The sequence below is a fragment of the Otolemur garnettii genome, unplaced genomic scaffold (assembly GCF_000181295.1).
Source record: "Otolemur garnettii isolate 467f Iridium unplaced genomic scaffold, OtoGar3 scaffold00278, whole genome shotgun sequence".
NCBI lineage: Eukaryota > Metazoa > Chordata > Mammalia > Primates > Galagidae > Otolemur > Otolemur garnettii.
In genome coordinates, this window is record NW_003852673.1 from 581,413 (window position 1) to 608,414 (window position 27,002).

Below are 27,002 nucleotides of genomic sequence, written 5' to 3' on the forward strand. Positions count from 1 at the left end.
AAAAAAAAAAAGAGAGAGAGAGAGAGAATGATGAGAGTACCTATTTCATGGAACCCTCAACATTATGGTACATAATCATTTAAATAATTTTCACTTACTGTTACTATTGATTTTGTCATTTTTACTATTAAATACCTTTCCATATCATTTCACGGTAGTATTTCTGATTTTCTGTTTGTAAATTTTACACTATATTGAGATCAAAGTTTTCTCCTCATCAAATGATAGGAATGTTTTCTATAATAAAAATATGAATCATATTAATTAACCAGTCTTTTATATGTTACAAATATTTTTCTTATTGCTTTCTGCATTTTGCCTTTGCCACCACTTTTGACTACAGCATTCATTTTTAAAACATTAAAAATTTTTATTTTTTAAATTTATTTTTAATAGAGATAGTGTCTTGCTTTGTTGCTCAGGCTGATCTTGAACTCCTGGGCTCAAGCGATCCTCCAGCCTCAGCATCCCCAGTAGCTGGAGCTAAGATGCCTATCACTGTACCTGGCTAGCATTTGTTGTTATATAGTCAAATTTACAATCTTTTCTTTGTGATTTTTTTCTATTTCCATTAATAACAATCACATAGATTTTTAAAATAAAGTTCTAGTTTTAAAAAATTAACTCTTTTCTAGGAATTTATTTTCCTGGTATATTGATAACTTTTTTTTCCTCAAATTACTTTCCAATCCAATTTTTCTGGTATTTTTTGAATAAACTCTCCTAATTGAGTTCTGATGCCTTCTATCAAATTTGTGACAGAAATTCTTATTAGACATTGGTCTAATTATACCATACTACAGTTAAAGCATTATTCAATAATCCCTTGAGTTTAGAACAAGAGTCAGTTTTAAGATACCCCTTTCCATCATTCCACAATGTATGCATTTAACAGAATACCACATTGTACCCCCTAAGTATATACAATTGAAAATTATTTTAAAAATAAAAAGCAAATAAATAAAATCCCATCTTGCTCTGATACTCAATGAGGTTTAGTCAATGAAAAGGATAGGATTAAAAGTGCTCCAGCTCTTACAGTTTAAGGAAAGCACTTATAAGATTCCCGTGTATATTGGCAAAAAGGTACAATTGTTCTGATAACCGGTTTAACAAGTTTTAAAAATCTCAACAATCTAAATAGTTCCATTTATAACAAACAACTTTCGTTAACAGACTTGCAACTACTTTTACAAAAAGATATTTACCAGTCTTTTTTGATTTAACACTTGTTCTAAAAGAGTAGGTCTTGCAGGACGATCCCCCAAAGATCCTGTTCTTTGTTTAACAATGGAGAGTATGTTATCTGCACTTTCCTGGGATAAATGATAACAAAAAAGATTAACAGTTAATATAACAGTCCATAATTATAGGAATTTCAGTGATGTAATAAACAGGTCAGTGCTTTTCCTCCTTCTTGCCCCATCCCTGTGAAACTCAGAAAGCCCCTTGTTTTCACAGGCAAGATACCCACAGTTAATTTTATGTAACACTCCTCTCTCCCTCTAGAATTTCCAACCTAGGTTCTTCACTCTCTCCATGTGTCTCAAAATTAATAGTGGGGGAGATGTGGGAGGAGGGAGGCAAAGAAATATTTGTGAGTTATTTTCAGTATTACAACAAATGCCAAGCGGAACTGAACATTATATAAAGCTATCCAGGCCAAAACAGAGTCTGCCTGCTTTTGGATGGAATATATAAACTCAGAGGCAATTTACATATTACTTAATGAGACATTCTAATTGATGGCTTTTTGCTCAATTAACAACCAAAACAAATGGAGAGGAGGCAGTAAAGCACTGCTCAAATAAGTAACTGATAACCAAAGCTTTCAAAATTTTTAAGTCACTAGGAGATAAATGACACTAGCTTGAAAGAGCTAAAAATCACTGGTATAGTCTCTAGCTACTGCTATAGACAAAACATATTGAATCCTGAAATCATACCATTACTCTGAGACATCACTACTCAAACAAAATTAGCAACACTTACCACCAAATATCCACCCCCCATTACCTGAGAGAATCCTAAACACTATTCTTCTAGCATTATAACATATTGTTTAGTTAAATGAAATATTCTAACTCTTTATAAAGTCACAATACTAACCACATCCAAAATTTCTTATGAACCAAATATAAAACTGTATTTTATTTATTTTAAGACAGAGTGTCACTCTGTCACCCTGGGCAGAGCGCTGTGGCATCATACCTCTCAGCAACCTCAAACTCTTGGCCTTAAGCGATTCTCTTGCCTCAGCCTCCCAAGTTGCTGGGACTAACAGGCACCCACCACAATGCCTGGCTATTTTTTCAGTAAAGATGGAGGCTCATTTTTGCTCAGGCTGGTCTCAAACTTCTGAGCTCAGGTGATCCATCCACCTAGGCCTCCCAGAATTCTAGGATTGTTAAGTGTGAGCCGATGCCTGTACCCAGCCAACAATATAAAACTATAAATGTTTAGCCTGAAGCCACACCTCATATGAATTTAATCTCTTTGCTATTCATTTAGAATATTATTTAAGCTGCTTTTTCTCTTAGCCTTCTATTAGCCTTAGTTATCTATGAGAATATCTCCCTTACTGCTCACATTATAAGAAGTTTACAAACCTGATGTTACAAATTTTACGCCTCAAAATGTAAAAGCTATTAAAGGAGGATTGTAACCTGATGTTACAAATTTTACATTTGCCTCAAAATGTAAAAGCTATCAAAGGAGGATTCTAATACCCAGAGGAAACAAAAATAATTTCTTCCCCTTCCCTCCCCAAAGAGTTAACTTTATTTATGGGACTCTCATTTTTATGTGCACAATAGTGAAATTCTGAAATTGACTTGAAGGCCAGTATCCTCTACCTTTAAAACCTCAAAGCACTATATATTTAGACAGTTAAAATCACAAAATCAAGGTTAATATCACAAATAATAGACATTTGTAGTGGAAATAACCTTGAGTTATCTGGTCCAAAGCTTTACAAATGTTGGAATTTTTTTAAAAAAATTCTCAAAGCTTTTTGTCCTAAGGGGTTTATCAACTTTTGAGGTACTTCATTTGGTTTTGAATAGCTCTAACATTTAGGTAGCTTTTACTTAAGCTGACCTGAAATATATATACACCTTGTGCTTTTGACTAAGAGTCCTAGCTACTTCAGCATTATGCAATATAAATTTACTGCTTCTTCCAAATAGATAGCCTCTTAGGTATTCAATAATAATAAACCCAATCTACACATGCCAATTATTTTATCCCTAGTCCCTTTATCTATCATATAACACAGTTCTTAGACATATGGACTAGATATTATACACATCTATCCTTATTTAACCTTGAATTTTATAAGAAATGCTGATTTTAAATACCTTAGTTTCTCATCTTGCTGTTCACATCATGGCAGAAGATGCCCATTATCACCTCTCAGCACTACTATACTAATCTAGGGTCTCAAAATCTATATGCCAGTGTTCTTCAACCTTTGTTATCTCACGGCACATTTGAACCTATAGTTAAACTTCCATGGCACACTTAAATTATGTTGATAAAAAGAAAAGAGTAAAAAATACATATGCTTACTGTGCTTTGAACATCTTTTGGAAATAATTTAATTAATGATCATTAAAAGTTTTCACAGCACACCTTAAATCCTCTCATGGTACACTGGCTGAAAATCACTACTACAGGCCCTCACCTTTAATCTCTCAAGTTAGAGTAGGATCCTGTTATTCTCTAATTAGAAAATTAGTGAAAATTCCATTTAAAGACTCCAAACCTCAAACCTATAACCTGGAATACTATCCAAAATCTAGCTTCACTCTATTTTTCCAAATTTCTCTCTCATAAATTTTCCATACAACTGTTTCATCTTAGCTAGAATGGTCCACTTGCTATTGTCACAAAAGGGTCCTATATTTCTCCTTCCTTTTTTTTTTTTTTACTAAAATGTGCTTTTCTTTTCTTTTACCTCCCAGACAGCAGAGAGGCAGTGTAGTCTGGGGATAAAAGTGAAGGCTCTAAAACCAGATTGCTTGAGTCTGAGTACAGTACTTGCTGGCTGTATGAGCTAGGCCAAGTTACTCCACCTCTCCGTGCCTCAGTTTCCACATGTATAAAACACAGTCCCTACCTCATTGCTGAAGGGTTGTGAGACTCCACAACCACTGAGCTTGGCAGTGTCTGGCACATGAGAAACTTACCCAATTAAGCATCAACTACTGGCCTTTTTTTTGACTTATACTTTCTCATATTTCCTCTTCAAAATCTTTCCAGAGTATCTCAGCCTACAATGATGTTGATGTTAGTCCCCCTCTGAACTAAAACAGGACTATATAGTTAGCCCTTATTACATCCCACTGTTGCTTTTTTTTTTTTTCATATATATATACTCAGTTCCAAAGACAAAGATTTACCTGTTCTCATAACCTCCTCAGAACTGGTAAAAGCTCCCATATAGCAATTAATTCTCCTCCCTAAAAAGTCATGCAAATTATTTCAAAATCGTAAAGCTGGGCATGGTAGTGAGCATCTATAATCCTAGATACTCAGGAGGCTGAGGTGGGAGACCTGCTTGAGCCTCCCAACCTGGGCAATACGGTCAGACCTCATCTCTAAAAGAATAAAACAGTAAAATCATTAAGGTTCTTTTTATGGGAGGTACCAAGGGAAACTCTAATTCATTATCTATTTGCCTTTTATAAATTTTCCTCAAACTGTAGATGTAAATGCTGAGTAAAAAAGGAGTGTAAAGAAAGCAGCTATACTGGCTCAGTGCCTGTAGCTCAGTGAGGAGGGAGCGGGCCACATACACCAAAGCTGGCAGGTTCGAACCGGGCCCGGGGCCTCCTAAATAATGACAACTGCAACCAAAAAATAGCTGGGAGCTGGGGTGTCTTTAGTCCCAGCTACATGGGAGGCTGAGGCAAGATAATCGTTTAAGCCCAAGAGTTTGAGGTTGCTGTGAGCTGTGATGCCACTGCACTTTACCCAGTGAGACTCTGTCTCTAAAAAAAAAGAAAGTAGCCAGAAGAAAGTACTTCCTCCTTGAAAATAAGTATTATCTTCTCAACTCTGAAGTTAATGGGCACCTCTCGAACAAAATGAGGAACACATACGATCACCTTTGTTAACTTCTAGTCTACATTAAGTGAGATGCTTACTTCCATAAATCCCTATCGCATCAACTTTTAGGGCAAGCCCTCATTAACTCTCAGTCACCAGCACAGGCGCTGCAAACCGAACCGTCAGGAAACGGGTGGGCAGATACGTAGCAAGATGGGGTTTCTTCTACCAATTCTCCCCCCCACCCCCACCTCGTCCGAGCTAAGGTCGGATACCTCCAGTTTGACGTTTCCCACGCTGCCAGCGGAGGCAGTCCCGCCACAGTTCAGGGCCTGGTCGCTCTTCTTCTTTTTGTACTTGTCCTTGTACATCTTGTTGCGGTGTTTCTTGCACATCCAGGGTTTGCGCTGCTTGGCCACCTGGCTCGTGGTCTCGCTGCAGCCTTCGTAGGTACAGGTCTTGCTCATGTTGCTCCCACCGCTGCCCCGCCTCCGGGCTCCGCCGCTGCTGCCCTCGCCCCCTGAGTGGACCTCCTCGTCCTCCAGATCCTCCAAACTAGCCGTGCTCTCGCCTCCCCCCGGGGGATCCGACGTGTCCAGCAGATCCGCTTCGTCCTCCCCCGCCTCCTCCTCGCCATCCCCGGGAACTTCACACAGATACCTGACCGGCTCGCACACCCGGACGCTACTCCCGGGGCCTGGGGCCTGCCTCAGGACGCCCTCGGCCGCGGCCTCCTCCTGCCCCCCACAGGGATGCATCACCAGCAGGGTGAACTGCGAGGCCGGCGCCGCCGCCACGGGTGCCGCGGTCAGGGCCGGGGCCGTGGCAGGAGCTAGGGCCCCGGGACGGGGCACGCCTCCGGCGACGTCCGGCCCCGCACTTTCCGCTACACCCTGCACCTCCGTGCTGCCGAAGCTTGGCCGGGGTCCAAGACCCCAGAATTTCGGCACCTGCCGGGCCCAACGGCGCTTCGCAAATGAAGCACTGCAGACACAAGAAAGGAAAAGGCGCCGGATCCGCGGACGCACGTCTACTGCGCCTGCGCAGTCGCAGTCCGCACGTACGCTTCCGAACGTGAGCCGGCCCGCAAGCTCTCCGGGAAGCTGGGGGTCATCGAGGGGCGGGGCTGAGCGCCGACGAGCGGGACAGACTGCGCATGTGCGGCCCTCTTGTCTAGGTCCGCCTTTTCTTTTTCCCCCTGCCTGAACCTTCTGTACCAAAAACTTTTCTACTGGAATTTCACTGTGTAAATTCAGACTGTTCCTGAGCAGCCTTATGAATTGTGGCGTCAGGACGCTGATTTCGATGATTTTTCTCCCCAACCTGCCTGAAACGGGAGATTGGAAGATGGCATGTAAAGGTGTCACAATCTGGAGCCACTAGTTTGCAGCCTATGAGGGCAGAGGAAAACTGTGGAGTGGAGAAAGACTGAGCCAGAACTTTGGGCAAGTTGTATTTACGTTGAAGGATGAATGATTTACTTTTTATAAATTTGTAATTCTCTTTTGGGGACTCAATTAATTCTGGCCTCTAAGTCTTAAGATTTTCATTAAACACAGTGAAAGTGTGTGAAAAGGAATATTGAATGACTAGTGTTTAAAAAAACAACAACAAACCATCTATCATCTATCATGTCTACCACTTGCTAGACAACTGTCAGTTTTGACCAAAGCCCCATATGGAACAGATCTGCTGTATCCCGTTAAGTAGACGCTCTACTTCTGTTTATTCCTTTCTTTCGCCTAGTCATGTTTACCATTCGGCCTATAGGAAAGCAGTGACTATTCATCAAATGATAGATCTAGTCACACTAAGATGTTTGCATGTTGACGTCTGCGTAAATCAGTTATATTTCAAATAGAGGCACAGGGAGAAGGTTTGGAATTAGATATGGGGGTACTGTTCTTTGTGCCCAGAGCAAGTTAGTGACAGCTTCTCCGAGCCTCAATTTCCTCATTGATGAAAGTCAGCAGTCAGTGGCGTGCTAGAATCAATTGATGAGACCTGGTTGCTGAAATTTAAGGAATTTAAAGAGGTGAAGAATTAAATACTGCTATTACTGAAAATCATACTACATAAACTTAAATGTAAATTATATTAAACACAAAGTTTAGAATACTTAAAACTAATCACTTTCTAACAATTTTGTGACATTGTACCATTTTGTGTGCTCTTAAGGCTATGACTATCTTGTCCATATGTGGAAATACTATTTAGTAGTGTGATACTGATACCAGAATTTTGCTCTTCAGTAGGTTCTTGGTTTTGGTGATTCAAAGAAAGACAGATCAGTGGTAAGACAGGATTTATTTACGGAAAAGAATACAGAAGTGCCAGAGCTCTTGGCAGAGAGAAAAGTGGAGTCAGGAGAGAAAAGTGCTCTCTCTCCTTCTCTGTCTGTCTGTTTCTAGGCTCTTTGTCTAAGGGTATATATAGTCACATGGGGCCCTTGATAAGTTCATAGATGTTCTCCAAGGGTTAGGACAAAGCTTTGACCTCTCTTGGAGAGATGTAATGTTAGTACGAGATCAAATGTTAAATTTTAATGAAAAAAATGAAGTCTTAGATGAAGCTAGAAAGGGGGGTGATTTGTGGTTCATGTCCAATACTGATACCAGCATGTCCTCTGAGGACAGGGACAAATCCCCATGGGAAGACAGGCAGTTCCCTTTGAGGATCCCTAATGGGACACTGAGAAACGAGGTGACTGGTGGCGTAAACATTTTCTAACACGTATCCTGGAAGGTTTGTGTCAATCCAAGAAAAAGCCTATGAACTATTCCAAGTTATCCACTATTAACCAGGAGCAAAATGAGAGTCCCTCAGCCTTTCTTGAGCAGCTTAGGGAGGCGATGAGAAAACACACTCAGTTAACACCCAGCTCTTTAGAGGGCCAAATTATTTAAAAAGATAAATTCATCACTCAAGCAGCCCTAGACATTTAAAGAAAACTCTAGAAATTGGCTCTAGGCCCAGATCATAACCTGGAGAATCTTCTTAAAATGGCCACTGTGGTCTTTTATAACCAAGATCAGGAGAAAGAGGAGGAAAGAGAGAAAGGGATATGAAAAGAATGACAGCCTTAGTACTGGCACGCTGACAAATGAGCACCTTTCAGGGGCAGAGGGAAGCCAGAGGAACTAAGAACAAGTGCTGCCAATGTGGTCAGGCTGGCCACTTCAGGAAGCACTGCCCCCAGCAGCACCACCGGCTGGGCAAGCCACTTGGCCCCTGTCCAGAATGCAAGGGTGACCACTGGAGGGTGGCCTGTCCTCAGAGGCAAAGGCCTCTGGAAACAGTGATCCCATCAGCACCCAAACTGGACTCGGTGCCCAGAGCAGATTCTCATGGCTGCAGCTTATGTCATCAACCCTCAAGAGCCCCAGGTTTGCCTTATAGTGGACGGCCAAGAGATAGAATTTCTTCTAGACACTGGAGCAACCTTTTCTATACGTCTCTCTAATCTTGGTCTTATACCCCAAATGTGTAACTATACAGCGGGTATCAGGAAAGCCAGTTACCAAATTTTTCTCTCAGCCTTTAGGCTGCAATTGGGATGACTGGCTGTCCTCTCACGCCTTCCTAATCATGCCCGAAAGTCCTGCTCCCCTTTGGGGAAGGGACATACTAACTAAAGCAGGAACAACCATTAATATCAATATGGGACAGGAACCTATATTATGCCTTCCCTTATCAGAGACAGAAGTTAACGTAGAAGTGTGGGCTACGGAGGGACAGGTGGGAAGAGCAAGATATCTTCAACCAGTCAAACAGGTGTTACAAGCCATTCATGCTGCACAAGAAGCAGCAGTTATTCATTGTAAGGGACACCAAAAGACCTTAAATGAGGTTTCTGGCGGTAACCAAATTACTGATAAAGAGGCTAAAATAGCGGCACAGAAAGGAATAATTCCCCTTGTGGCACCCCTTATTTGGGAGGGATCATTTGAGAATCATGCACCTCAATAGTCCCAAAAAGAAAAGGAATGGGCTTTATCCAGAGACTATTCACTACTCCCATCAGGCTGGCTACAAAATAGAAGTGGACTTTTGCTATTACCTGCCTCAAGCCAATGGAAAATACTTAAAACTTTACATCAGTCTTTTCATTTTGGCACTGAAAGTACTTATCAAAAAGGCCAAAGCTCTCTTTAACAGAAAAAACTTATTTAAAACCATAAAACAGATAACAAGGACTTGTGAGGTATGTCAAAGAAATAATCCTTTAAATCACCATCTAGCTCCCCCAGATATACAGAGACAAGGTAAATATCCAGGTGAAGATTGGCAAATAGATTTCACTCACCTCCTTACTCCTCAAGTTAAACAAAATTATCAACCAACATTTACGTCAAAAGTACACTTTTTGTCAATGATGCAAGTAACTACTTTGCTGAATTGGATAGAAACCAAGCATTTATTCTTAGTTTAAATTTTTGACATTATTGTTAGTGAAATGACTATAAAAACTGGTAGAGGTTTTTGCAAGAAACATCAAGTCACATTGAAGTATTAGTGTATGGAATTTGCAGAGTACTATATATTTTATCATTGTAATTTATGTGCTAAACATTCTTTATATCATGTGGAGACACACTCAGACCCCCAGAGTTGGTATGAAGGGCATTTTAAGCTGAAGACATTTGAAATTCAATAAATGCAGAAAGAAACATAAAGGAAAATAAAATCTCATGATCCGCCTCCAATCCCTTATGCAAAAGGGAAGGCCAAGCTTGGAGGCTGAGTGATAGAACACCCCTTACTAATACCATGCATTAGCCAGATGCCCACAGAAGGGTAGAAGGCCTCAGGCCTATACAAGGCAGATCATTTACAAGGAAATTCTTTCCTGGCCCTCCATAATAAACAAGGACATGCCATTCATAGCTTTAGGTCTGCAGTCTAAGTCTACCTCCGAAAATGAGAGTCTGTTTGATAATGTTAATTCCGAGGTTATCATCCCAGGTGCAGATTTTTCTGCCACCTGCCCAGAAATGTCTAAATAGTTGATTTACTCCCTTATCCTCTTTAAACGTTCACCTTATCTTATGTAAAATGTCAATTTCCTGGGCAGTAACTAAAGTGTCACGAGAATGTAACCTTTTGTCTTACTACCTACTTGCCCCTTTTCTTACAAGTCCTTTCCTCCACTTTAAGGAAATCTATAAATACTTATAGCAGCCCATATAGTCTATGGCTAGGAGGAGTGAGAGTTAGAAGAAATACCTGTATAGTTCAATAATGGAACACCTTGGTGAAAAGGGCATGGAGAGGGATTTAGCTCTCCTAACAAGCATGAGAGCTTGAGAGATGAGAGCAGTGGTGAATTGGCAGTCTCTACACCTCTGGTGTTGGGAGGCACAAGATCAGCCTTATATTAGGCTGTAGGAGAAGGCAGTCGGGAGCATGTGAATTCTATCATGGACCTGCCTCCTTTGACTCTGCCTCCTCAGAGGCACCTGCCTGCAGAACACCAGCACGGCATCTCTCTGCTGAAGATCACTAAGCTCTGCTAAAGACTAATATCTGTCTTTCTAAGAAGACTGCTTTACTCTAAGACTCTCTCTCTCCTGCTAACGTAGATAACCCTCAGGCACCTAAGAGAAATTGTTCGTGAGCAAGGTAGCTTAGCAGTCCTCGTCATCTGGAACCTACTTGAGCCAGGCCTAAGTCCTGGCCAGTCCCGGGCCCTGACAAATAGTAAACCTCCTGAAGGTTTCTTCCAAAAAGAACAATAACAGATGCTTCTGTGAGTTGTGTTTTTCCTAGACATGCCCTAAAGTTGGCTTAATAAACCTTGATTGAGATCCTTGTGTCAGTCACTCATTTTCAGTTAACAGAAGCCTGTTCAGAGCTTCCTTTATCTGACTAAAAGCAGAAACTTCTGAGAAATAAGGACTGCCATAAATTTCCTCCTGGGGCAACTTCTATACCCAGGAGACAGACCAACAGTAAGCCTACCATAAAGCCATGACCTCATGACCATGATTTTAGAAATCACAAAGGCCTCACTGTCACCTACATAAACAAACATCACCACAAACTTCCTTATCTCCCATTTAAAAACCCTAAAAACCCATTTGTCTTTTCCAAAGAAAGCTATGTAGTCAGCCCATAGGAACCTTTTCTCCCCCTTCCATTTCCCTGCTAATTTAAGTATATAAGCCTCAAATTTTAGGATCTTTTTCAATGCACTCCTCTGTGTAGGTAGCTCTCATAAATAAACTGTATTTCCCATCTTTTGTAAGTTTACTTTGTAGTCCCCCAGGCAATAAATGTAGGAGGGTAGATGAAAATAATTTTTCATTAACAATCATCAGTTAACCAGTTGTTAAAAATTGACCAGGTATATTACTGAGGACAGTATTTAAATTTTAATACAAATTCCTGTATAGTGTTCATGAATGACAGTGGGTTATTAAAAGAAAACACCCTACTTTTTTGAGGAGTAATTTTGCTATGGTTTGAATGTGTCATCCAAAAGTTCATGTGTTAGAAACCTGCTTTCCATTAGAACAGTATTAAGAGGTGGAGCCTTTAAGAGGAGATTAGCTTTACATTTATGCATAAATTAATGCACTTATTGAGGAAGTGAGTTATCATAGGAGTGGGCATGTGATAAAAATCCCATTTACTCTTTTTGTGTTTGCTCCTTCCTTCTGCCCTTTCACCCTGGAATGACCTTTGCCAGGTGCTGGCACTGTGCTCTTGGACTTTTCAGCTTCCAGAGCTGTGAACCAAATAAACTCTTGTTCTTTATAAGAAGTCTGTGATATTTTGTTACAGCAGCAGAAAATGGGCTAAGATAAATTTATACAACATAAAGTCTACCCATTATAAGTATACAATTTAAAGATTTTCAGTAAACTGAACTATTATTGCAAAAAAGCTTTAGAATATTTCCAATACTCCACCAAAAAACCTTTTATCCACGCTCAGTCAATCCCTGCTTCTACTCCTGGGTCACAAAACTACTACTCTACTTTTTGTCTTTGTAGATTTGCTTTTTCTGGACATTTCATATCAATATATCATATACTATATGGTCTTTTGCACCAGCTTCTTTTACTTAGTATAATGTTTTTGAGATTCATTTAGTTTGTTGCTCATAGCAGCAGTTTGTTCCTTTTATTGCTGAATGTTATCCATCATGTTGTTTACCTATCCACCAGACAAGGTACATTTGGATTGTTTCATAATTTTGGCTATTACAAATCATGGCAATAGAATTTATTATCAAGTGTGCTTAGCATATAGTTGGCCCTAAAAGTATTTCCTGAATGAATCTATCAACAAATGAATGAGTTGGTTTAAGGGGAAGAGGCTGAGTAAGTGCAGGACTTTTGGGTTCTAAGCCTGGCTCTGTTGCTAAGTGTTAGTGCAAATCACCAAGTGGGGAGGAGGATTTAGTGTCTTGACTATAAAATTATGTAGAGGAGAGAAGACTTTCCCTCTACCCTCTGAGAGTTTGATAACTAGTCTATGAAGTACTCTGATAATAGGTAAATGAATAGGAGAAATGCTATGTGGATGTATTATGTGCACAGGGGCATCACAGAAAAGTGAATACACCCAAACCCAGTGAGATCTGAATTGTTTAGGTGCCCTTTTCATAGAGTTGAGAGAAGGGGGCATAGAGGCAATTTAGGAGAAAGTAAATGATTTGGGAGAAAGATGAATGGGCCTTCAGAAGAATAAATGATAGTTTAAGACAAATTTTGTCTGGATATGGTACTAATTCTAATTTTTCTCTCCTGTGCTAGCCATTAATCTTCCCTGGTTGATGAAACCCCTTGGTGTGGAAATGGCGATAATTGAATTCCTTTTGGAGGATCTGCCTTTAGGCAGATAAGGAGAGGTCAGTGGAGGACTCTGCCTCTATCCAAGTTTCCTCAAGTGTCCTCAGTTCAAAGTCATCAGCCTACCAAAGGAGTGGTGTTTCCTGAACCTCTTCAATCAAAGATGATCTAAATGATCTATAAGCCCTTTCCTAAATTTAGAAAGTAATTTATTATAATGATCTTTACTATGCTTAGGCCTGTCACTTGGGATTTTGATTTAATTGGTCTGGCATGGAGTCAGGAGTACATATTTTTAAAAAGCTCTCCAAGTAATTCTAATATGAAATCAGGTTTGAGAATCATTGAAATGTCTGCATTGCACTAAGATGTAATCTGGTAGATTTATATACACAAATGGACATATAAGTCAGAGCTTCATAACCATGATGAATTTGTTACCAACTGGTAAGATTTTGCATATATGATATTTTTTAAGTAGTAGAAACTCAGATTATAGTCAAAGCAAATTTTTAGCATTATTAATATTACCATTATTTCATTTAGATTCCATCTGTTTAAATACTCTTTGAAGACTTACTACTAGAGACAAGGCATTGTGCAAATTCCCGGTGGGTTCTTCATCTCCTTTATTTATATCCTTACTGGTTCCCCTCTTTTCCTATAACTGCATGTTACTTCTTTTGTATTTTTGAAAATGATGCTTATTCATTACCAAAGGGGTTTCTTTAAGTGAGAAACATGAAGATGAAAAAGTGCTTATTTTCTTTTGATAGTCTTTGGCTTATTTGTTTTATTTTTTCATTGCAGAGAAGCAAGGGCTGTTAAAGGGGCCCAAGCGCTGGAGGGTGAGCTGGGAAATCGCAGTGGGTGGATAGAACTGGAGTCGCAAAGGCCTCAGAATCAGGGCAGGGCTAGGGACTGGCTCCTCTCCTCACCTTTTCTTTCTCTTCTTTCTGGACAATTTTTCTCTTTCTTCTATCTTTCCTCAGATCCTTCATAACTTTGGCACATGTGTGGCTTTCTGCCTGCTCTTTGTTTGAAGCCCCCCTCCGCCCTCCGCCATGTTCTTACTCTCTTTCCTCTACTCTTTTTTGTGCTGTAGGGCCTTAGTCATATCAGAACTCCCATGGTCTGGCTTGGTGCCTGTAGCACAGTGGTTACTGTGCCAGCCACATACACAGAGTAGGGTGGGTTGGAACCCGGCTGGGCCAGCTAAACAACAATGGCAACAAAAAAATAGCTGGGCATTGTGGTGGGTGCCTGTAGTCCCAGCTACTTGGAAGGCTGAGGCAAGAGAATCGCTTAAGCCCAGGAGTTGGAGGTTGCTGTGAGCTGTGACACCCAGGCACTCTACCCAGGGCAACATAAAGAGACTCTGTCTCGAAAAAAAAAAAGAAAAAGAACTCCATGGTCACTAGCTTCTATTGGGTTTGACTAATAAATGGACCACCAGAGGGTAAGAAGAAAGTGAGAGGTTAGGTATTTCTTCCCCTCACCTTGCCTGCTCCACTTTCCCTGTCTGGCAGGATTTCTATCCTTCCTAGACTACAGCTACCACCCTCTTCAAAGTTTCTGGGTCTCACTGAGCTCCAGCAGCAGTATTTCTGCCTCCTGTCCCTTCACACCCAGGATGCTACTGGCTTCCTGCTGCTGTTACTTCTTCCTTCTTACTACTTTATCATTCTTTGTTCTCTTAACCCTCCCTACACATCTGCAAATTGTCCTTGATTAAAGAAAGTCTCTGCCTTTGAACAATTTGTATCTTCTGTTTGCTGCTGAGACTTTGAAGACCACAGTGGCCATCACTGGGATTCCTATCTGCAGTTCTGCAGGACCCTTTGATCTCACTGCTCACTGATGCCATTTCTCTAGGGTTTCTGTTTCACATTCCATGTATTGAGACTATGTTTCATCTGGCTTGTTATTCTTATTGCTGGGCTGATCACTGCTCACTGGAAAAGCCAAAGGCCATGTACAGTGGGGTAAGGTGCCCTTTTGATGCAGAACATGGTTGCTATGGGGGCTGTGGCTGGTGCGTTTTCCTTTGAAGGGGCATATAGGCTGGCAGGGATCAATCAACTCCTGGAGTACAGCTTTAATTCTGCTTTTTCAACATTAATATAATTTAACTGTTAGACTTCTGCCTTTGATGAAGAAAATGATGTATGGTTAATTTTTATTTAACTTTAATAAAATTTAAGAATTGTTTCCCAGAACCAGAGGTCCATACCTTTTCTCTTCTATTTCAACTCAATAGCCCATTTCTCTTTCTCTATCTTCTTTTTTTCTTTTCTTACCTTGAGAAAACAGTTTATACTTCACTGAGAAGTAATATACAGAGGGTATCAAAAAATGTATACACATTTTAAGAAAGGAAAAAACTGTATTAAATTTGTAATACTCAAGTCACGTTTGACTCCTGTAATTGCAGGAGGTGCTCAATGTGACTTGTATTCATCTTTTGCTATTGGTATATATTGAGTATTACAATTTTAATGCAGTTTTTTCTTTCTTAAAATGTGTATACATTTTCTGGTACCCTCTGTTTGCTACGAGTTGAGGCTAAGGGAGGGAACATTCCAATTTCCTTTTTTCAGTCGCCCACTTTCAGTCCTTTTACAATCACCCATGAAACTTGGTTCTCACCAAGGCAGACTTTTATTGTTGTGATTACAGCATAGTAGTCACAAAAAAAGAGTTCTGATGTGAGAAATTTATGACAATCTATGTTGTATATTATATCTCATGTTAATATTTCATTTCATCTAAAACCTTTTTAAAGAGAATTCATCTTTTGCTTCCTGAAAAGTGAAAGGCATATTAGGAAAATAAAAATGAACATAGAATTCATTTTGAGCCTCTATTTATATTTCTTGTATTCATCTGTCCACAGATAATGCATGACCTTAGCAAAAAACAGTGCTAAGATGCTGTTTTGTTTAGAAGAGCCAGGAGGTGACTTTCTTTGAAAGAGGATTCCAGAGAATTGTGGGATACATAATCTTTTATATTGATGTCAGCAGTGTGAGAGTAAGTACTTGTAAGAGCTGAAATATTCTTAGTCATGTCTCATGTTTGACTTTGCCTATGTTTTTGATCCTTCATACCAACCTTGAATCTGCCCTAACACAATGTCACAAAATGTATTACCCATTAATAGAATACAGAATAGCAGAGAAATGAACATGAGAGTGACTTCTTTTGGTTCTTTTATAAAAAGGAAAGTTCTTCTAGCAACACTTGTCTTAGTCCATTCAGTAACAGAATACCCAAGGCTGGGTAATTTATAAAGATAAAAAGGACTAGTTAGCTCACAACTCTGCAGATTGAGGGGTAGGAGAAACATGGCACAGGCTTCTGCTCGGCCTCTGGTGAGGGCCACCACCTAGCTCTAAACATGGCAAAGCAGGTCAAAAAGGAAGCAAAGTGTGAAGAGAGAACACAACAGAAGAAGGAACCTTGCATTATAACATCCGGTCTCACTGGAGCAAGAACTCACTCACTACCTTGAGAATGGCACCGTGATGTTGTGAAACATATATTTGGTCATCTGCCCTGATCTCTTTTCCTAGAGTACAACTCCTACAATGCTCAGAAACTCCAGTGATGCTAATGAGTTGCCTGCTGGCTGGCAGTCCCTGGGTAGCTTTGAAATGGGGCTGGTCAGTGGAAAGACCCAGGCAGGATTAGAGGGTTGGAATTTCAGCCCCACTTCCACCCTCCAAGAGGGGAGAGAGACTGATTGTTAAGTTGCTCACTAATGGCCATTGGTTTGGTTGATCATTCCTGTGTAATGAAGGGTCCATAAGAACTCACAGGGGATAGGATTGGGAGAGCTTCCAGAGAGCCTAACACATGGAGGTTCCTGGAGGGTGACATGGAAACTCCTTCCTCCATACCTTTTCCTATGCATGTCTTTATCTGTACCCTTTATAATATCCTTTATAATAAACCAGTAAGTGTATATCTTACAGGCCCACCAGGTTCGTTTCCCTACTGCTCAGTAACAAGACCAGGATGCTCAAGGAAGAGTTGGGGTGAGTTTGATGATCTGTCCCCCTGCAGGATTCTGGGCTGGGGTTTTTAAGGGAATTTTGGCAGGCAGAGGGCTAAGGGATTGACGTAACTGATAGGCTAGTGTGGGGAGATGAAATTAAAAGGATATAGAATATGTTCTTGTACTGAGTCAGCTCCTTGGCAGAGGCCACAGGACCAGCTGGCATCTGTGGGCCCACTGAAATACAAGGTCTGGTAGAAAACAGTCTTGGGTTCAATACTGAAGATGTTACCTATTGGAGTGATTAAGGGAGTTGGACTCTGTGACAAAGGTTACATGACTCTTAAGCCATAAACAGCTGTAAGGGAGTGGGCTATGGGGTAAGGGCTGCTCAATGTTCAGCTGTATGTTTTTAAGACATATGCTTTTGTTAAAATCCCAGAAACTTGGGGGTTTTATTAGTTAGTTTTGTTTTATTTTGTTAGTTTGTTTTGTTTTATTTATTTAGAAACAACATCTTGCTTTGTCACCCATGCTAGGGTGCAGTGGCACAAGCATTGCTCACTGTAATATCAAATTCTTGGCCTCAAGCAATCCTCCCATTTTGGCCTCCTAAAGCTCTGAAATTATAGGTGTAAGCCACTACGTCCAGCCCTAGCAACTTCGTTTTAATTACCTTTATAAGGACACTTTAATAAGTAAGTTTTTCCCTGAGTTCCATGAGCTACTCTGGAAAATTAGTCAAGCCCAAAGAAGGAATGAGGAGAACCCCAACTTGAAACCAGTTGCTCAGAAGTTCCTGAGGCCTGGACTTGCAACTGGTGTCTGAAGGAGGGAGCCAGTCCTGGTGATCCAGTCGTCAAGCTGTGGGATCTAACACTACCTCCAGGTAGACAGTGTCAGAATTGAGTTAGAGGACATCAGCTGGTTTTCACTGCGGAATTGATTACTTGCTTGCTGGGGAGGAAAACCTCCAGCACATTTGGTCATAGAAATCTTTCATGTTGATTGTTGTTGGGTGAGAAAATAGGACAAAGCACTTTTTGAGGTTGTTTGTTTTCCACACATCTTCTCATCTGTCTTGCTATTCAGAGATTGGGGAGAGTGACATAAAAAAACTCTCTTAACTTTTTTACTGTTAAACTAAATTGCTTATTATTAAGAGTTTCTTGTTTTGGTTAACTATAATGACGCATTAAACCCCATCAGTTCATAGCAACATTAATTTTTTTCAAAGATGGGAGATCTGCAGAGGCGTGAGTAGGTTACTTTACCACAGGTCATTCTGGTTAGACCAAAAATAAAAGTTTCTAATGAGAGTTAAGAAAATAACTCTGGTGCCACCCTATATGGAGTAGTATTTGTTCCGGGCCACATCCACCTGAGCAGTGACCTTACACTATATTTTGGACCAGTTTTGGCCTGACGGCTTCATCAAGGGAATCTGAGAAGATTTCAAAGGGCAAATGATATAGAATAGAGGACCAGGAAAAGATGCAGGATCATATGCTATATAAAACATGCAACTGGCTGGACGTGGTGGTTCACACCTATAATCCTAGCACTCCTACCATTTGCCACAACCATATTCACAACCCCCTTCAGTTTATGTTACTGTCACTGTCATCATTGGATATGAGCAGTCAATCCCTCATAATACGCACTAAAAGAGGGAGGTGACAGTTTGGGATAATACTGAATTTGGATGTGAAATAGTACACTGAAAATATTTTAGGCTCCTCATTGCCACCAATGAGAGTTTTCACCTGTTGGGCTTCGACACCACACCACAAGAAGACTACTTTCCTCACTAGTTTACATATTGAAGGGCTTCAAGAAGAGAAAGAATCTTGGAAGAAGAAAAGACTCTAGCTTTTAGAGAGATCTGCTGTGTAACATATAAGCAGAGGGCAATTGAATATGGAGGATTTCAAGAGAAAAGGCGACAAATTATGAAGCTGGATTGGACACCCAGAACAAAATAACCTGAGAACTGAGACCTCCTGATTAAACATAAGGGACTCTACATTAAGGTAGACACAACCAAGAAAAAGTTTAGAATGCAACCCTCTAAACTTAAAGGCTCCCAGGAAATCAGAGCCTCAGAGAATGATCTTGCATAGGCTAAGGTGATAAATCAATAAGAGATCAATTACAGAAATACTTGCATTTCAGGGATCTGGAAACAAAGGATGCTTTGGAAAGAGAATAAACACCATAATCATTATTTTGGAAGACAGAATAGTGCTGAATCAAAACATTGAAAGAAATGACTTCCTAGAGAGTAAACTTAAGAAGAGGTCTCCTGGAATCTGTCCAGCAATGGAAAGGAATTGGCCCTGCAATCCCCAAGCCAAAAAGATGGACACTGACTCCACACCATCCATGGACCCAGTTTCAGTCCAGATACAACTCGCATGTCCTGTGAGGTATGCAAAACCCTTTCATTATGTGGACCAAAGTCTGCCTTCAAAGTTAATGAGGTTTGCTGTGAAAAGTAGGATACTAGAAACAAAACTGACATCCTTTTGAAAATTTGTATATAGTAATTTGCCAGGCTGAGAAATTGTTGCAGATTCCTGGAGGGAGACCAAGGACAGAGATGGCAGAGACAAAGAGTAAGCAGCACTAATGTATTTTTGGATGATCAAAGGATGGTAAATGCCTAATATTTGGGAAACTACATTTAAATATCTGTTCATCATTGTTGTGGGCATCTGACTGGATAGTCAAGATGCTGTTTGTTTTACATCATTACCTTTTTCCTATTTTTACACTGGCTTTTGAATGACTTTCAGCAAGATAACAATAAGAAGTCACCTTCACTAGTTAAGTGTTTGATCCTTGGTGGCCATTCCATGTGGCCTTGGATGTTCCTATACAGGGGGAGTATTCAGTACCCTGAACCTCTTGCTATTGTGTGTACAACAAGACAAAAAGCTTCATATTTAGCATGGGGATGGCTCTAAGGCAGTGTTTTTCCACTTTTTTATCTCATAGCACACTTGAACCTATGGTTAAACTCCTGAAGCACATAAATTATGTTTTTTTTTTTCAGACATCCAAACAGCTTTTACTGAAAATTTTTACTGCAGCCAACATTGAAAAAGTTTACTGCAGCTTTTGACTTCTTCAAAGAGCTAGTAACTCTCATCTGCTTCTTCACCTTCTTCATCATAATCATCGTCATCATCTTCAATAGCTTCTCCAGTAAAGTATAACACTAATCTTGGGATTATATGCTCACGTAAAAAGTGGCCAATTTCAGTGTGCAGCAAGAATAGCTTCAGCATCATCGTCCAGATCTCCACTTTCAGGAACTTCAGAAGGTGCAAAAAAATTAAAGAAGGAGTCCTTGGAAACTGTTTTAGTCACAGTACAAACTGTCCCACGTCCCTTATGTTTCTGCTGCTTCTTAATGGTTTTCAAAGTGACATTCTTTCCTTTTTTCCAATCTATCTGGCACCCTGTACAACCCGTAATTTCTGGTCCATCAAAAGAAAAGGGAGTCATCTGGATCTGACCTCATCCTATATGTCTTTGTCAACACTTCATTTGTGAAATATTCATTGGGTTCAAAGTGAAATTCTAAGATGAAACTCATAGGCTGGCCAGCATCTGAGAATTTGACTTTAATATCTTTCAAGTGCTTCAGCATAGGTTCATCATGTTCCTGAACCACATCACTGAGCAAGTCAACATTCTTGAAAACAGTCAACCAAAATTCATGATTCCCTTGGGATCTTCTTTTCCTTCATCCTTTTTCTCATCTTCAATCTTGGCCTTTTCTTTCAGCTCCTCTGAAATTTCATCTTCTTCATCTGCTTTCCATTCACATCTTCTTCCATAGATTCATAAATCACATTAATAATCTCAAATTGCTTGTCAAATAGAGGTTGATAGAGAACAGCATACTTCCTTTCAAGATCATGAACTTCCTCATAGAATTTGGCTTCTATCAGTGCACATTTAACTTGAAGATTTTTGAGAGCATTCACTCATCTTTTAACTACCCTAGGCAAGCTTTCAATGTATACTGTTGGTGTTTCTACCAGACCATCAAGTCTTTCTTGAAGGGCTGCAAGAATCTGAGCATTTTGCATCATCTGAACAGTCAGCTGATGTGCTTTAATTTTTGTTTCTTCACAGTTTCCTCTTCTTCTACTTCTTCAACATCATCCAAATCTTGATCAAGTTCACACTGTTCTTTGTTGTCAACATCTGCCATGTTGTTAAGATCTCCAAATACCAGGGGCTAGTTCGGGGAGCCAGTCGATAAATTATGTTGATCAAAAAAAAAAAAAAAGAGTAAAAAAACTATACTTACTTTTCTTTGAACTTCTTTTGAAAATAATTTAATTAATGATCTTTATAAATTTTCTCAGCACACCTATGATCCTCTCACATCACACGAATGTGTGTACACTAGTTGAAATCACTGCTCTGCTTATGAGTTTGAGACCAGCCTGAGCAAGAGGGAGACAGACTCTTTCTCTAAAAATTAGCCAAGTATAGTGGTAGATGCCTATAGTCCCAGCTACTCAGGAGGCTGAGGCAGGAGAATCGCTTGAGCTTGGAAGTTTGAGGTTGCTGTGAGCTATGATGCCATAGCACTCTACCCAGGGCAACAGAGTAAGACTCTGTCTCAAAAAAAAAAAAAAAAAAAGAAGAAAAAAGAAAATCGCTGTTGTAAGGTTTGGATTAATCTTGTGGGTAGAGTCCGAGTCACTTGATGGGTATGAAAGGCTCTTGAATGTTCAGTGATTTCTCAAATGTGTGTCAGCCCATCCTACTGGCTTACTTTGTACTTTAAAATGTTTAGAATAAGCCGTGCATGGTGGCTCACGCCTGTAATCCCAGCACTCTGGTAGGCTGAGGTGGGTGGATCGCCAGAGCTAGAGAGTTGAAGATCAGCTGGAACAAGAGTGAGATACTGTTTCTAACAAAAATAGAAAATCACCTAATGGGCATAATGTGAAGATGTACAGAACACTCCCTGGGTGAAGGGCTCTACTACATCTTGAACTTTACTTAACAAATGCAAATAATGTAACTTAATCATTTGTATCCTCATATTAACATGAAAAAAGAAAAAAAAAGAGAAGTAACACTATGGGGAAAAGAAAAAAGAAAAATTAGCTGGAGCTAAAAAAAAAAGTGCTCAGAATGCAACAAACAGAGGAGAGTAGGCCATTTCTTCTAGGAAACGAAAAAAATCTCCAGAGCTTTATGTACATCTTACATATTGTTATTGGGCAAGATAAGGACCACCAACCCAAATTAGAATTTCAAAGAGTCTTTTAACCGCAGGGCTGTCTCAGCAAAGTCTAAAGCAGACTAAGGGAGAGAGCACAGAGGGGTCTGAAGTTGAGGTTTTTTTAGTCTGAAAGTTGGCAAAGGGCCAAGCATGGAATCATGACGACCCCTTTTACAGTGAACCTTGCAATTTAGCAGTTTAGCCAATAGGTAACATAAAGGGCAGTTAGATAACAATAAGGTAACATAATGCAGATCTAGCAACTAATGGATAAGTAAAACAATTTGTCACAGCACTTAGCTTGTTAACTCTCATCATGACAGTATTTGGCCCATTGGCTCTGTTCTGTTCCAGCTCGATCCAGACCAATCTAAGAGTAATGGCCCTGTCATCATTTCAGAGTTATGGTATTCTCATCTTTTTGTCCTTTCATCTTTTATCCAACACAGCCCCTTGGTGCACGTCGGTGGCAGGCGGTATCTATCTTATGGGGATGATGAGGCAGCTGGCACCCGTGAGGGTTCTGGAACCCATCTCAATATCAGTATGCTTACTTCATTTTTAGGACTATAATTACAACTTCTGAATTATATATATATATTATATTATATCATGGAATAGTACCTCTATGCCTAACCGAAAGGTTTTTACTCACTTCAGTATGAAACTATTTTAGATTTGCTGGCCTGGTTGACTTTTATGGACAGTTTCCTTTTGACTAAAGTTAGTAAAAATCTACTTATGCTATGGGATGATTTGACTCTCTTGATGTGAGGTTAATATCTATCTCATGACAGCTATCTAGACAAATCTAGCCCCAACAAGATTTAACTTTCTTAAAACTATGTTGAATCAATCAAGGATTCGTGCAAATAAAGGTAAAAATAAAGAGGTTTGTTGTTGGAAATGATTTTTTCAACAAGGTAAAGAGCATATGTTTTTACACCCTCTGTTTTATGTATCAATTGACCCTTGAATAACACAAATTTAAACTGCATGGTCCACTTATACATAAATTTTTTCCTGACTCTCTCACTCCTGAAATACCAATACCAAGACCAACCCTCCTCCTCCCCCTTAGCCTACTCTATGTGAAGATGATGAAGATGAAGATCTTTGTGATGACCCATTTCCACTTAATAAAAGTAGAAAGTATATTTTTCTTCACTACGATTTATTTAACAATATTTTGTTTTCTCTAACTTACTTTATTGTAAGACTATGGTACATAATACATACAGCATACAAAATATGTGTTAACTGATTATACTCTAGGTAGGGCCTCCAGTCAACAGCAGGCATGTGGAAATAGAGAGAAATTACATGAGGATTTTCAACTGTGCATGGGTTGAACCCCTGTATTGTTAAAGATCAACTGTATTGTCTCATGTCAGACAAGAGTAAAAGAGAGTCTGTTAAGTTCAGGGCTTCTTATATCCTCTGGAAAAACAACAAAAATGCTTTTTGAGTTGAGGATATGAGTTCAGGGCTAGGCGCGGTGATTCACTCCCATAATCCTAGCTCTCTGGGAGGGGGAGGTGGGAGTTTTGCTTGAAATCGGGAGTTAGATCCCAGCATAAGCAAGAGTGAGAGCCCGTCTCAAATAAAAAATAGAAAAAATTAGCTGGGTGTCATGGCAGGTATCTCTAGTCCCAGTTACTCAGGAGGCTGAGGCAAGAGAATAGCTAGAGCCTAAGAGTTTGAGTTGCTATGAGCTAGGATGACACCATGGCACCCTAGCCAGGGTGACAGAGTGACACTCTGTCTCGAAAAATAAAAATAAAAAAGAATATAAGTTCACATGTTACAGAAATTTAGCAGAAGAATTTAGCCAAAGTGCCAGGTTTATCAACCAAGTATCAACAACAGAAGTACTGGATTTTTCTCAATAGAAAATAAAGAAAATTAATTGTCAAGTAGGTGGGCTATAACTCTCTGGTGGTGTTTGACACTGTCTATGGGAGAGGGAACTAATAAGCTTCAGTCCCTCCCTGGTGTAGTTAGGATCAAAGCCCTAGAGGTTTACTGGCCCAACAGAATCTTGACTCCAGCCCCTTGTGCCAGTTCAACACCTATAGGGGAAACACCTGGCCCTCCCCAGGTAATATGGAGAGTCCAGTCCACCTGACTGGGTTTATTCTGAACGCAGTTGGCTGTAACAAGTTTCCACTGAGCTCTGCTCACAGGAATCACCTGGATGTGTCATGCCTTACTTCTTAAGTGTCATTTGTTTGTTTAACCAAGTTTAATGTAAACTTACATTAAATGTGAATATAAAAAGATCTCCTGTGTCCGGAGATATTTTTTTCTTCCTCTAGAGTTTACATTTTGCTGCTGAGTTGGTGTATTGAATAAGGTTGGTTCTTAATGATTTAATAAAAGAAAATTATAATTTTTATTTTACTTTGGATATAAAATGTATTTGGATATCTGATAGTCTGAGGATACCTAGCAATTTCAAATAAAAATATGAAATCATAATTGACTGACTTTTAGATGAAGTCCTGGATGATTAGTCAAAGATAGAGATGCAGGTTTTCAGGATGTATTCAATCAATTATTTTTAAAAATTGTATTGAGATATAATCTACCTATGGCTGTAAAGTTTGCTCCTTTTAAGCATACAGTTCTATTTGGATTTTTTTTGAGACAGAGTCTCACTATATTGCCCTCAGTAAAGTGCAGTAGCATCACAGCTCACAGCAACTTCAAACTTCTAGGCTTAAGCAATGCTCTTGCCTCAGCCTCCCAAGTAGCTTGGACTACAGGTGCCTGCCACAATGCCTGGATACTTTTTTGTTGCAGTTGTCGTTGTTTTAGCTGGCCCAGGCTGGTTTCAAACCTGCCAACCTTGGTGTATGTGGCTGGCAGTGTAATCGATTTAGTTTTTTGTGTGTATGTTTTAGAACTTTTTCATCCACTGAAAAAGCAACCCTGTACCTATCAGTAGTCACTCCTCATTCTTCCTCTCCCTGCTTTGTTCCCCCAGCCCCTGGTAAACACTTATCTACTTTCTGCCCTGTTGAGTTGAGTTGCCTATTCTGGACATTTCATTAACTGACACCACATAACATGTGATCTTTCGTGAATGGTTTATTTTCTTTACCATATCACTCATTCTCTCAAAAAATATTTATTGAAATCCCATTATTTACATAGGTATTTCTGGAAATACCAAGAAAGATATGATACTCTTCCCTCAAGGAATTTTAGTAGTGGTTCTTGGCACTATTAGACCCAAAGTTTCCTTCTTTTCTTTTCTTTTCTCTCTCTCTCTCTCTTTTTTTTTTTTTTTTTTTTTGCGACTGAGTCTTACTCTGTCCCAGGGGCTAGAGTGCAGTAGCATCATTATAGCTCACAGCAGCCTCCAAATTCTGAACTCAAGCCATCCTCCTGCCTCAGCCACCTGAGCAGCTGGAACTATAGGCACCTGCCACCATGCCCAGTTAATTTTTTCTATTTGTAGTAGAGACATGGTGTTGCTCTTGCTTAGGCTGGTCTCTAACTCCTGCCCTCAAGTGACTGACCCTTCTTGGCTTCCCAGAGTGCTGATATGACAGGCTTGAGCCACCATCCCCGGCCCTTCTCTAACAAATATTTTGTAAAATTCCTTTCACAATTCCAAAATGAAATTCATGTTTGATGTACTTACACACATAATGTAAAAATCAACACTATCCTCAGGGGCCTTGGGGGCAAAGGAAAAATGGAGACCTATTTTATAAATACAGAGTTTCAGTTTAATGAGATGAAAAGTTCTGGTGGTACAACAATGTGAATATTCTTCACACTACTGAACTGCATATTTAAAAATGGTTAAGATGGTACATCTTGTGATGTTTTATTTTACCATGTTTAAAAAACCAACAGGGTCCTAAATTCAATATGAAGGACACATAAAGAGGAAAGTAGCTGATAATCAAATAATGTGTTTATTCAACATGTTAATTCGAGCACAGTTAGTCTAGAAATAAAAAGGTATGTCTAGATGCCTATATTTGCCAAAATGAATAAGAAGATTCAAAGGCTTTCTTTACAAGAGGTACAAGACCAGGACAGAGCAGAAGTGAGCAACAGGATAGAAATAGTTTAGGATAAGCTAATGCAAACTAGACTAGTTTGTATAAGATAACAGAATGAGGAAGAGATCTTTAATTGAAGTAGGGAAAACACACCAAGGCAAGTAATGAGTTGTCGACTGAAGAAAACAAAAAACAATGAGTTAGGCCTTATTTAAAAATGAAGGATAATAATTCTATTAAGACAAAGGTACTGATGAAAGTATCTCACATAACATTTATCTTAAAATCCCACAATTTATTGAGTTATACAACCAGCCTCTAGGACTTAAACATACATGGAAGACCATTCTCTGATAAAGAATGGTGAAAAAAGAGTAGATTGGGAAAATAAACAGTCAGGCAAGAGGTTATCTCCATAATCTGGGGACTCTGAGTAGCAGAGCTAAACAGAAAAAAATGAGGTAAAAAATAAATTCGGTTTCAAAACATAATTTTCATAACATGTATCTTAACATAGTACTTTAAATTTAACCAGATATATGCTAATAATATGAAGTCTTTGAAAAAAATTGCTTTCATTGAAATACAGTGAGATTCTGTTTCCTGTGTCTATGGCTTTAATATTTTGTAATAAGTTTATTAGTTTAAAATCTCCTGTCACATGTCTGCAATTGGTTTTCATGACTTTTGCAGTAGCACTGTGATACAAACCTTAACTATCAATATAGTGGGAAATACTGCCATAATTTAGCTCTTTTCAAGCAAGTGGATGAGAAAGTCTCAGCTGGAGTCCAAATAATTTTAATTAAGTTAATTATACAAATAAAAAAATTAAGCTGATTAACTCATGTTTTGTCCTTAAAGTCCAATTC

The 27,002-nt window shown here is 39.5% G+C and overlaps 1 protein-coding gene and 1 pseudogene across 1 annotated transcript in view; both read right to left on the bottom strand.

Annotated features, from left to right (window-relative positions):
* Positions 1 to 6,811, bottom strand: part of RFXAP (regulatory factor X associated protein) — a 9,187-nt gene extending 2,376 nt beyond the window's left edge. Inside the window, exons 1-3 of the mRNA XM_003803105.3 lie at positions 6,772 to 6,811; positions 5,328 to 6,379; positions 1,209 to 1,316 (exon numbers count right to left, since the gene is read on the bottom strand). Coding sequence (XP_003803153.2) covers positions 1,209 to 1,316; positions 5,328 to 6,379; positions 6,772 to 6,811 — 1,200 coding nt within the window. The remainder of the gene's footprint in view (positions 1 to 1,208; positions 1,317 to 5,327; positions 6,380 to 6,771) is intronic.
* A 13,176-nt stretch (positions 6,812 to 19,987) lies between these two features.
* Positions 19,988 to 21,122, bottom strand: LOC100940911 (annotated as a pseudogene).
* Positions 21,123 to 27,002: the final 5,880 nt, after the last annotated feature.